The 13,222-nt window shown below is 37.2% G+C and overlaps 1 protein-coding gene across 5 annotated transcripts in view; it reads right to left on the minus strand.

Moving 5' to 3' along the window:
* The window catches only part of LOC127446925 (semaphorin-5B-like), a 258,511-nt gene that overhangs the window by 127,550 nt on the left and 117,739 nt on the right, over positions 1-13,222 (minus strand). For all 5 annotated transcript variants that reach the window (XM_051708262.1, XM_051708261.1, XM_051708258.1 and 2 more), the window contains 2 exons: positions 2,144-2,243; positions 149-194 (listed from right to left, as the gene is read on the minus strand). In XM_051708262.1, coding sequence (XP_051564222.1) covers positions 149-194; positions 2,144-2,243 — 146 coding nt within the window. The remainder of the gene's footprint in view (positions 1-148; positions 195-2,143; positions 2,244-13,222) is intronic.

Below are 13,222 nucleotides of genomic sequence, written 5' to 3' on the forward strand. Positions count from 1 at the left end.
CAGTATAAATAGCCATAAGCCAGAGCTCCCCGACAGCCAAAGTCCTGACAAAAGAGCCCTAGCCAAAGTTACAAAGAAAGGATCGGACAGAAATCATCATCTAGAGTGGTCATTTTTTTTTAACACAGACCGCAGGCCTGCTTCATACCTGAATTAGTGAAATGTTGCTTAAATTCAATCTGAAGAGGTAGTTTCTGTGGAGAAATGAGAGAGATGCAAAAGATTAGTTTTAGATCATCAAACCACTGAACATAAAAAGACAATATAAACCACAATAGGTAATAATCGTTGAAAAAAAAAAAAAAAAAAAAAAAGTGGGGTCCAAAAGTTCCAAAAGAGATCACTAGTGAAAATACTTCTGTTTTGAATTTTACTAATCTAAGACAAAATTTTTCGGTACAAATGATATTATCAGCATGATAATTTGAGTTAAACCTTTAAGCTCCGAGGTTTCCTGTTTGAGTGGCATAACCAAAATTAAGGGCTTATAACTAAAAAGAAAATAAAAATAAAAAAAAAATAACAAGGAGGGTCAAGTGTTTGGTATCATTGTAAAGAAAACATTTAAAAAAGAAATTTGATATAGATTTTAATAAATTCAGAGACTCTTGGCCAAAGACACTGCTGAAAAATCAAACAAAAATTAACTTTTTTTCTTATTTTGCTGATTTTACATTTTTCACAGTACCTCAGAGTGTAAATAAGGTGGCTCCGAAAAACTTTTTGTTTTGTTTGTTTGTTTCCAATGTCAACTGTAACTGAGTAAAATTTTGTGTTGATACGACAAAGCAATAAAAAGTTATAGCTATCCTAGTGTCAAAAAGCCTCTCCAAATTTATCCTAGTGTCCAAAAGCCTCTCCAAACAAATAAAAAATAATTGTACATAACTAATTACATATGCAAACACAACAATGACTAAAGGTTTGCATAGCATGCAGACATGATTTTAGTAATGAGATTTTATGGAATGAGTTTCATTCTGTGCCATTTGAGTCATCATTGAGTCTGTGTCTTGTAATTGGCATCATCTCCTAGTGACCATATGTAACAGTCACCAATCACATGTATCTCTGCCCAAATATGGATTACGTTTTGTAACCAGTCTTAACCCAATCTGATTGATTAAGCGCTCCACGACTTGCCAGATTGCAAGATGCCAGATTGCCAGATGCGTGTGCACTATGCACATTGTGTTTTGTGTCAATTATCTAATGATCTATGCATCTGGTTACCTTTTGTGTGGGCTTGTTTGAAAGATAATCGCCGCCTTTAAGTAATGGAAAATGTGTGCTATTACTTTCTATATTTTTGTCTGTGAATAAAAACAAATAGACTGGTTGTATTCTACTCTTTGAGAGCTTTCCAACAACATATGGCACATGGCTATGTGATGAGATTGATGTTTTTACTGATTACAATTATATGTTCAGTGCAAAATTAATAAATTTTTAAAACGGAACACTTCTAATTTGTCTGCCATTTTCAAAGCACTTGTTCAGTTTTGGTTATAATGCTTACATGCACTGTAAAGTAGAGCTTCTAAGCTTTCAAATGATATCAATTTTGTGTTGGTCAAGACTGTAGTTATTAATATTTTGATTATTATTTTTTCCGCACAGGCCCTTAAAGGGTTAAATGTTGAATTTAATTTCTTACTATTTGGTATGTCCTCCTTTTGTTTCAATAACAGCATGCACTCAAAATTGCATGGACTTTACAAGTTTGTACAAAACCTGGTGATTCATGTTATCCCAAATTGATTTGAGAAGGTTCCCAAGAGCATCTTGTGTGCTTCAATGGAAGCAAGTTACTGTTATCTGATCTTTTGTACAAAGGCGTTAACATGGTCAATATCATAAATTGGCCTACATTTGATTAGTGACATGGAAATATTGCAAAATCTTAATTATTTCTTCTGTTGTAAATGTTTAAAAGTCCTAAAACTTTGTTAATATCCAGGTTTAAATGAAAATAATCCCAAGTTGTCAATGTGGTTTGACTTTTGGACCCCACTGTGAGTGTAAATAAATTGTGTTTATGTATTGATCAAGTTCATGCATTGATCATGGCTTTAGTCACATCATATGAGATAATAATCTATAACGAGTATTGAGTTCACATGCTAAATGCATGGGTTTTTACCTCGCTCCCACTATAAGTTCATTCCGGGTGAGATCAAGGGTAAGCTGGGAGTAGTCTCTAACACCAGGGTGGGAGAAAGTGGAGATCAATGGGCTTAGTGCTGCAAGAGAAAAGAAAATGTTAGTATATTAGTGATATAGTCAGATATAGTCTTCATCAGTCTTTCATCAGGCCACTGGGTTTGACAAAAGTTCTGATACATGTACCGGTAAGTCTATAATATTAAAATCTATTACTCATGGTTTAGTCCTGTGGATCTCAACTGGTTTACTTCAGGACCCAGATTTTACATTGGACATCAAGTAGACATCCAATGTAATATGTAATATAATATAATGGTCATTTATTATTATTATTAGCATTCACAACTTTTGAAAAACTCAACATTTTTATATAGTTTGAGAGTTTGGTTTCTAAATGTCACTTGAATTTTGATAGCTTCATGCTGTCGGCAGCCATTAATTCACTGCACAATGCAATAACCGTGTTCATCCAAATTTTTTAACCCATATTTAATGTAGTCTGGGTCACATTTTCTTTAAATTAGTTTTTCATGGGTTTTGTTGGGCCTCATGTATTCAGATAGAAGACAAAGGCAGGCCTAACACAGTCGTAAAAACCTAACTCAAGCCCCCACATTCCAAGTCGTAAATTATACTGATAAAAATCGCGCCAAAATCAAACAAAGGGAGTCCAAAACAGACTACAAATCCCACGAAGCCTTGCTCACCAAAGGATCGAACTCTCAACTCCTATTGGATGAGGCACACAACAGAACGCACCTCAAACCATGACATCATCAGGAGTAGAAATACCTCTGAAATGCTTCCTGGATTGGCTTCCAGCAATTTTGTTTGCAGTGTGTAGACGCAACTCATCTCATCGCTGCTCTCAGGTGCAACCTCGTGGCACAAGGAAGTAACGTCCGACTTGAAACTGTGGCCATACAATCTCCATCTCGCTTGACATGTTGAGATTACTCTGTGTTCAACCGAACACTCTAACGGATCCGAAGGAGACCGCCGAGCAATCCGCAACTTCATCCGTTTGCCTGCAGAAGTGAAGAGATTAAAGATTTCTCTTCCATCTTCAATCAAGTTGACATTTCTGAGTTCTCCGCCAGCCCGCAGAGAATCAACAGCTATGCCCGCCAACAGAGCGAGGAAACGGCCTCCCGTCATCACCCGAGCCTCAAGGAACCAGGTCGGAATTAAAGGACAGATGAACACACATTCTGTCCTCATGCGATTCAAATAAGAGGTTTACATCTGGGCAGAGATAGAATATTATAGTGTGTTATTCTTGTGTTTCAAGGTTTTTGCTTGTACAGTTTACGCACCGCCATGTCCGTTCATTATTAATACTCAGGGTATTAATTGTCACGAATTTGATTTGCTGTATTGTGGTCCAACCAAATTGGACTGTTTCCTGATTTTCGCCATCGCGGGTGAAACTGGCAAACTGAGTTATCCATTAAAGAGTCAAAGAACGCGGGACTTTTACGAGCCGTCCACCGCGTCTCTGAGTGATAAAATAACAGCTGCTTTCTCTTCCACGATCGCGAAATCGGCTTTAGGGCCATCACTTAATTCTCTCTCTCTCTCTCGTACTAACCACACACACACACACACACACACACACACACACACACACCTTATATGTTATAGGATTATTTTTATTTCCATATCTAATCATATCACTGTTTAGTTTGTAGTTGTAAGTCGGAAGTTTACTGACTGCATTGTATTAATTATTAATTGATATTACTGCATAAATAAACTTTGTTTATATTACAAAGAGAAGTGTTTTGGTTTGTTTTGCATACGCCTGTGTCATGCTGACGGGATGTCAGTGCTCGGATTCAAACCTTCATTCATTGTTTTTTTCCCGAAAATCGATATTCTTCGGATGTCGATTTTCCTAAGAAAACAATCTAATATTAAGACTGTTTTACTATCTGGTTATTAGTCCCTGATTCCAGGGTGGTGCCCCGTCAATGTTAATCCTTATTAATATTCTATTGATTTTTGATAATTGAAAATGATTTTTGATGATTGTTGAATTTGATCAATAAGCTAGTGTTAATTTTAATTAATGTTTCATCAATGTTAACAATTAACGATTATCTTTGATAATTGTTGATTTAAAGGATTAAAAAAGCTAACGTTGATTCTCATCAATGTTCTATTGGTTTTAATAATTAAAATTATCTTTGATAATGATTAATTATTGCTAATAATCAAACTTGCTCCTAAACGTAGCACACTACATTTACTGGAGCCCCATATGAGGTTTTAATGAGTTAGATTCAATTAATTAATTTAAATATTAATTAATAACTAAAGAAATATTTATTAATTATTTCTGATAGTAAATCTAAACAACCAGTAAAGCCCTACATAATAATTAAAGGATGAAAGCATATCATGTAGCCTGTTCACGTTGGCATCTACCATATACGGCAAGATGGCACCAAGTGACATATAACGTTTGCTGCCAAAATAGCAACATACAGAGGTTGATTGTGCACACTGTCTTTGACATCAACAACAAAAGATATGGGCATTTTCTACTTCCTTTTAAAAGCTGATCCGCCTATTTGTTTTGCTTCTCTGATTATGCACAATTAACTGGTTAGTTGCATTTTATTATATGCATTTAGCATTGTTCTTTCCCTGCTTTCAGAACAGACCTGCAACATAATTTTGGGTAATGACCCACCAGTTGAGAACCACTGGTTTAGTCTAACATACGGATTAAGCATTTAATGTAGAGTTCTACCATGGAGGTAACTAAGCATGGAAAATGAATGCACATTTTTACCATGACTTCACAGGGACCATGTGAGGAGGACCAGGAAAACAGTTATGCACAAATCTAGCTAGGCCTCTTTAGAGGTGCTGATCCTAATTCAACATGACACTTAGTCAAAGCTCTGCTTACCAAGGAACCTCAGAACATAAAAGCGCTGTTTGATACAACGTTTCGGAAATCACAACAATTTGCACTGGCAGATACTTAAGGCACACACTGGGACTATTGAATTGGGAATTAGAAAGGGCATTATGTAAAAATAAAACCACTTGATCTATTGCTGACCTAAATGTGGCTTAGTAAATGTGATTTCACTGTAAGAGGGAACCAATAAAAAGATTTGTTATCTTCTATGATCAGAATAGGATCTCCCAGCAGTTTTCTGGATATGACATGCCTAACTAAAATTAGGAAATCCTTCTATAATATTACATAATTTTGTCAGGCTCAAGTTGAAATTTCCTAATAAGTAAAAAAATAAAAATAAAAGCAGTCACGTTTAAATGGGTAGTCTTAGATTACAAAAATAACTCCACCATGCTCCATGACCATGCTGGCCAAACAGCTTACCAACTAAGTTTTGCTGATGAACATCTTGGCTATGCTGGTCCACTTGCTACAGTAGACCAACACCAAACCAGCACTAACCAGCAAAGAACAGCCTGGAGAACCATGAAAATGTATGCTGGTCTAATCTGGTCTGAAACCAGCAAGGTCAGCCAGGTCAACAAACAATCAGAAAGGCCATACTTTCCAAAAATTAACTAAGTTTTGCTGGTGAACATCTTGGCACCAGCACCAAACCAGCACTAAAAAGCCTAAAACGAGCCTGGAACAGCATGGAAATTCATGCTAGTCTAAGCTGGTCTTTTCTACCTTTCTGCAAAGTCAACCAGCTTTATCAGAAAGAGCATAATGGCCAAACATCTAACCAACTAAGTTTTGTTGAATATTTTGGCTATGCTGGTCCACCAGCCAGACAAAAACATAAAAAAGCCTGGACAACCATGAAAATGCATGCTGGTCTAAGTTGGTCTGATTCCAGCAAGGTCAACCAGCTTCATAAGAAAGACCAAGTTGGCCAAACAACTTACCAACTATGTGTTGGTGGTGAACATTTTGGCTATTCTAGTCCACCATCTAGACCAGCACATACAAGCACTAACCATCAAAAAACAGCCTGGAAATTCATGGTGGTCTAAGCTGGTCTTTTTAGCAGGATTCCCCATGTCCTGCACAAAATAAATTTCCTGAAACACCTACAGTACAATAACATTTTTGTCCATAACAGACCTACAAGTGCACACAAAGACAGTAGGGTTGCAACGGTATGAGGTTTTCATGGTACGATAACCGTCTCAGAAAATATCATGGTATACATTATTACACAATTATTATTATCAGTTACAATGACCCTTAAAGGAGTGAAAACGGAAGGGTGTTTTTTTTTTTATTTTTTTATTTTTTTGGGTTGAACAAACTCTTTATTGCAATTGAAACTTGAAACCATTTTTTTTTTTTAAATGGAAGTATGTGTAAAAAAAGTCTCCCTTTTGAATATAAATAAAATAAATAGAATAAATAAGAAAGCTAACAGAATTATAATAATAAACCGAATTATAAACATGATAAAAAAAATAGCATGTAACTATAACATGTTATATAACTAAAGCATGTTAGTTTGCATGTTGCATAGCATGTTAAATTAACTACTAAATGAAAAATAACATCAGCTGTGTGAGCTTTTAAAGTAATGTCCTATGATTATAAACAATTAACATTGTAGGTGCGCGACAGCGCAGCCAGACTGCTCCTGTCTGTACCATTAAATCAGTGGTTCTCAACTGGTTTTGCTTCAGGACCCAGATTTTACATTGGAAATCAAGTGGTGACCCGCCATAGTAAAAACGTAACCTGTATTTAATGTATCCTGGGTTGAATTTCCTTTTATGTTGCATAGTTTTGTTCATGGTTTTCAAGTACATGGACATGCATCAAGTGACGTTATTTTTGTTGTTGAAGTTATCTCTCCCCCCTTTTAGAAATTGAAGAGCATATTTACATATATGAGCCCATTATTATCCCGTTTGTTTACTAATTTCAAACATAATTCAATCAGAACATACATATTACACAGGAGGAAAGGCTCCTCATTACCATGTCAGTGTAGCTAGTCTTTAATAATAGTAATAATAATAACAAATTATAGTATTTATGAAAAAAGAAGTACTAGCTGAAACACATCTTGAAACTTTAACTACAACTGCCACTGTTGATATAAAATGAGGTCTAATAGATTCTACCTTTAGATTATTTCATATGAAACTATAACATTTTGTCGAAACATAACTGTTACTTTTACTCATGTAAAATCGTGAAACAATTTTGTAAAGGTGATGTATAATGAAAGAAAAATATTAGTGCATAGCACAGGGTTGCTCTTTTCCTCCTCAGTGCTGTTTGGCATGCCAGGGCTGCCTACTGTTTGAGAGGTTTGACTTGACTTCCTCTGTAATGCTTTAAACTAGTAAAGTCTCACTAGAATTGAAATTGGTCACATCAGTTTTGAGGTCTGCACTCCGCAATATCGAGGGAAGCCTGGTTGTTGCACGCGCGCTAGAGAGAAGAGCAGATCATGATCGCGAGCTGGTTCCGTTACACTTATGCAAAAGTGCAGATGAGAAGCCTTTTGCTGATTGCGAGATTATCATTAAATCTGCCTCGCCAGCCCTAAATAGGCTATCACTTGGACAGCCGCCGAAATATCTTCAATGGGAGAACCATGGCATTGTTCTTTCACTGCTGTCCGCGACCCAGTCCGAATAGACCTGCGACCCACTTTTGGGTCGCGACCCACCAGTTGAGAAACACTGCTTTAACTCACACACACATTCACTTATGTCAGACCCCCTTGCCTCGCTTCTCTATGACATTTTCTACGCTGCATGTGTGTGTGTGGTGCAAGTTGACCAGTCTGACAGGCAGTCAAGGAGGAAAGGAGATGCGCATGCACAGGTGAGATTCTCCGTCCGGTTGCATTTTTTTTCTCAATACCGTAGATAAGCAAATGTACATGGTATGAAAACCGTCAATTTTCATACCGTGGTATACCGTAAAACCGGTATACCGTGAAACTGGTATACCGCTGCAACCCTAAAAGACACACAAACACAGCTGCAGCATTCTCACACCGCAGGTCAATACTGCAGCAAAACTGGTTTCCATTAGCAAGACATCCATAAATACCACTTCATAAAGTCAGAATCTGTCATGGGAGATGGAGTCATCCAGATGTTGGGGTTATCCAAAACAATCTGCTAGGCACATGGGAACACAAACCTCATGAATGTGAAGAGTTTTCATAGAATTCACAGTCAAATATCTGAGAAAGACAGAAAAATGCCCCAACACGCCACTAAATCAATATATTTAAAGACTTAAAGGTACCAAATGGCAATCTTTATGGAGAAATAATGACAAGGCAACAAACACAATCAGTACTACACACCCTCAGCATACCTCTCACTCCTGTTTAAAGTGTAATTATGGCCTTTGATGTCTCTAATAGAATGTGTTCATAGAGAATCCTAGAACATCACATTGGATTTAGAACATCAAGAAACAGCTGTCTGACAGACCGTGATTAATAACTGAGGAGGACAAAGAAGGAGCCTATGTTTTCTTTTTATAAAGAAAAAAATAGATTACAAGCTTGAAGCTTATGGAGTTTATTGATCCATTACTGTAGGTCAGGAGTAAGACAGCTAATAACATAATACAGGGGTTCCCTACTTTTGTCAACTGCACCTCTATGACCCAAATTATCATTTGAAGGTTAGGACTTTATTTACCCCCTGAGATTTTACATAATGTTAACCTTTCAATAAATATAATGAACAATTGCATGCTATACAGTGTATATATATATATATATATATATTTTTTTTTTTTTTTTTTAACTTAAGTTTTACAATTAAAGAAATGAACAGTACTTTTGAAAAACTTAAAAATGATGAACACTCCTATGAGATGAAGATGAAGTTATATCAGTGCCTTTAAAAAAGCTATTTAATGCTGCCTTATTTAATGCTGAATTATCTCAATTCCCACTTCTGAAGCTGTTTTTATGAGTATGGCACTTTCAAGTGCTTTATTGTCGAAAAGAATAGGAAACATGGAGGACGCCAGGTTAATTCTTACATATTCCTTTGAGAACTCTTATTTTGACACGTAATACATGTTAGTCAGCTTGCTGACGATAATGGAATTTTGGTCAAATACATGCTATTTTCTCTGTTTACAAATGTCAAAATTCTCCTCTCCACCAATAGCTGGTGTGTGGTGAGCGTACTGGTGCATTATGGCTGCTGTCGCATCATCCAGGTGGATGCTGCACACTGGTCTTGGTTGAGGAGACTACCTGTTCAGTATGTAAAGCGCTTTGAGTGTAGTTTCAGAAAAGTGCTATATAAATGCAACATTCATTCATTCATTCATACAATATGCATCAAATAGTTACTGATATACATGAATGTGTGTGACCAAAACAGCAAGAGATAGCAAGGTAGCTGCATTTCGAAAAATGAATAAAACCATCCTCCGCTGTGTTGAAAGTTTATATTTTCTTCCAACTTGGAAACTCGGGTATCAAAATTATCTCTTCCCAGAGCTCTCCTGTTGTAATTATGACTTGAGGGGGCATTCATGTGTAACTTCCGAGTAGGAGACTCGTCTTAATGATAGCTTGTGAAGGCACCATTATTCTGCATAAGGGTGGCTTGCTGCCATGTTGAAGTCACATGACCAGCCAAATACTAATCACTTTATCTCGGTAAGCTCCGTATTATCCAACACATTTTCCACAACACTCAGTTATTGGAATAAATTTAAGACCCCATGAAATTGCTTGACGAGTACAGATTTTTTATTGTATTTTATTTTTTCATTTATTGGTGTATTTAGTATTGGAACAGGAAGTTGGGGTGGAATGTATCAAAGGGCTCGGCCATTTTTAATAAATAGCCAGTAGCCTTTAGTTTACGACTCAGCCGTAAATCATGATTTGCTACTTGCTATTTTTATTCTTATTGTCCATTAGTGCAAGATGAGTCATCAATATTTTTGATCAGTTTTCTTCAAAGAGGAAGACTATATACACTTTAAACATGTATATGTACATGTATTTTTTTTTTTTTTTTTACTTTTAGGAGTACACTAGCATAAACAGTCAATGGCCTCAAAGCCAATAGACATGGACTAAAAGCCACAAAAATGGAAATTTAATTTCATGGCAGACAAAAACAAATGAGACAGGGGTTAGTGTACCCTCAGGTTGGGAAACCCATATATTATACATGTACCATAAACAAATCTCTCGATTATACAACAACCATTCTCAGCAGCCTGGTTGCCTGTGGTCTGTGTCCTCGAAGAAATGACAGAAACTACTCCAGTTAGTGTGCATGTTGTTGCAGGGTGGGCTGTTCAACCTGTGGGGCTTGAACTAGAGTGAGACTCCACGCTGTGTGTATGATTCATAAACAGAGCATAAAAGAGATGCACTGACATACGCATGTATGTACTGGAGGACTCTCATGATAACCTCTGAGTCATCTGGGACCACCACTGCATTTCAGGCACGCAATGCTTAACAATGCAGTGAAGTGTCAGCCCAAATCATATCACAGTTAAAAGTCAGGCAAAGCTAGAAAAAGCTGATCTTTGCAAAAGCAAACAAACATACTCAGCTGTATGTCCTGCAGGGCTAAGATACATCACCTACTAAAATACACATAACATAAAACATCTCCAATCCCCCTTCTGGTAATTTTTAAGAAAATCAAAAAATGTGGCTGGACCACATCCTGTTAAAGGTTTGTTTTTTATATCTTGTGGCAGCTCACAAAGGACACGTTCTTTCAAAAAAAATAAATAAATAAACAAACCTAATTGGGGCGCAACAGAATGGAACAATATGCAGTTGTCTCAAGACACATTTTTATAAGTAACTGTTTTTAAAGCTACACTATGTAACGTTTTTAATTAAAAAACTTAAAACTGCATCCGCTGAGGGAGACAGGCCCCGATCAATTCTGGACACATTTCTGAGATCCTCCGATAAAGATCTTGTGTTACGTGAGGCAAGGAGTAAATCAAGGCTTTCTTGGAAGAACCACAGCATTTTCTTGTTCCCAGACTTTGCGAATTCGACGAGAGAAACGTGATCGATTCAAGGAACGCAAGAAACTCTTACATCAACAGAGGGTTGCTATTGCACTGATATTGCCGGCCAAATTGAGAATAGATTCTAAGGACAGCCATAAAATATTCACATGCCCAAAGCAAGTGATGTTCTTCATAAACTCAATGGAGTGAGTAAGTTATTTTGTGGTACTCACATGGCAGCCGAGTGGACCAACTCACTGAGCATTCACTTGACTGTTCGAGGAAACTGGGCGCCTTTTTTGTTTCTTTTTGTGCTGGTTCCGCCTAGCGGCTGGAGTTTGTTTTGTGGAGTAACACTCCTTCGGGACAGGTTTGTGGATTAATCTGCACATGCTTTATGCTTATGCTTCCTATTGGCTGGAGTTTGTTTTGTGGAGTATTTCTTGCAAGATATTGGAGTGCTTAGGTCATTTGTTGCACTCATGTAGCAGCTGAGTGGGCTGGCTCACTGAACATTTGTTTGACTGTTCGAGGAAACTGAGTGCTTTTTTCTTTTTGTGCTGGTTCTGCCTAGCAGCTGGAGTTTGTTTTGTTGAGTAACACACCTTCGGGACAGTTTTGTGGATGAATCTGCACGCCCTTTGTGTTTACTCCGCCTATTGGCTGGAGATTGTTTTATAGATTATCTTTTGTTGTGTAATTCTGTCTCACAAAATTTGTATAGAAACACCGGACTTCAGCAATCCGATGGCAAAGTTGTCACGGGGGCTCTCGTAGGCATACATGGACTGTTTGAGTTTAGAGAGATGGACGCCAGTTGGTACTGTTGTGTACGGGGTTAATGCGCACATTTTCTTTTTTTTTGTTTGTTTGGTTTTGGGGGAAGTTCGGGGTTTGATTGTTGCACTAATGTTGGAATGTGGTCTTTATAATTTTGTTTTTTAAACACACTAAATTGTTTCTCATGAATGGGTTGGGGCACCCCATAAAAAGAAGGAAGGTTATTTCTCTTCTTAAGCGTAAGAAATATGATATAGTTTTTCTTCAAGAAACGCATCTTTCCCTTCAGGAAGCTGAAAAATTGGGAAGATATGAGGTGGACATATTTTATTTAGTGCTGGCTCAAGTAAGAGCAGGGGAGTCATTACACTGATAAGTAAGCAGGGGCAGATAGGGGCAGTGGTGGCTCAGCGGTTAAGGCTCTGGGTTACTGATCAGAAGGTCAGGGGTTCAAGCCCCAGTACTGCCAAGATGCCACTGTTGGGCCCTTGAGCAAGGCCCTTGACCCTATCTGCTCCAGGGATGCTGTATTATGGCTGACCCTGCACTCTAACCCCAGCTTAGCTGGGATATGTGAAAAAAAGAATTTCACTATGTATGTGCAAATGTGTGATAATAAATACAATTATTAATTAATTATTATTAATATTATTAATTATAAACATCTGCAATTAAAATGTCTCAAACAGATTAAAGATAAATTAGGAAGAGTCATTATTGTTTTAGCAGAAATTCAAGAGCAAATTCATATTTTGGCTAATATTTACGCACCTAACATTGATGAACAGGGCTTTTTTATAGATCTTGAAGGGATGTTGCAAGCCGCTGGCACCCCTCATGATATAATATTGGGAGGAAACTTTAATCTTTTGATGGACTCAGTCCTTCATCATATTGAAGCAAAAGTGTGTAAGCCCCCTAGAGCAACACTGATGCTTCACAGGATGTGTAAAAATCTTGGTCTTACAGATATTTGGAGACTTTTGAACCCATCTGGTAGGGACTATAATTTTTTTTTCATCAGTCCATAAGATTTACTCTAGAATAGATTTTTATATATATATATATATATCTAAGTCCCTCACTTCATCTGTTGTTGATTGCTCAGTTGGAAACATTTTAGTCTCAGATCATGCTCTGGTGTGTTTCGAGGTGTTGCCACATATGGAGAAAAGGAAATCATATAGTTGGTCTATAAAGTATATATTGATCTCTATAGTTCCACGTCTTCATCTACTGATGAGGATATTAAAAAATTCTCTTGATTCCGAGATAAACTTGGAGGAGCTTCGCGAGATAATTAAGGCCTTGCCTACTGAC

Source organism: Myxocyprinus asiaticus, chromosome 10 (genome assembly GCF_019703515.2).
Source record: "Myxocyprinus asiaticus isolate MX2 ecotype Aquarium Trade chromosome 10, UBuf_Myxa_2, whole genome shotgun sequence".
Lineage (NCBI taxonomy): Eukaryota > Metazoa > Chordata > Actinopteri > Cypriniformes > Catostomidae > Myxocyprinus > Myxocyprinus asiaticus.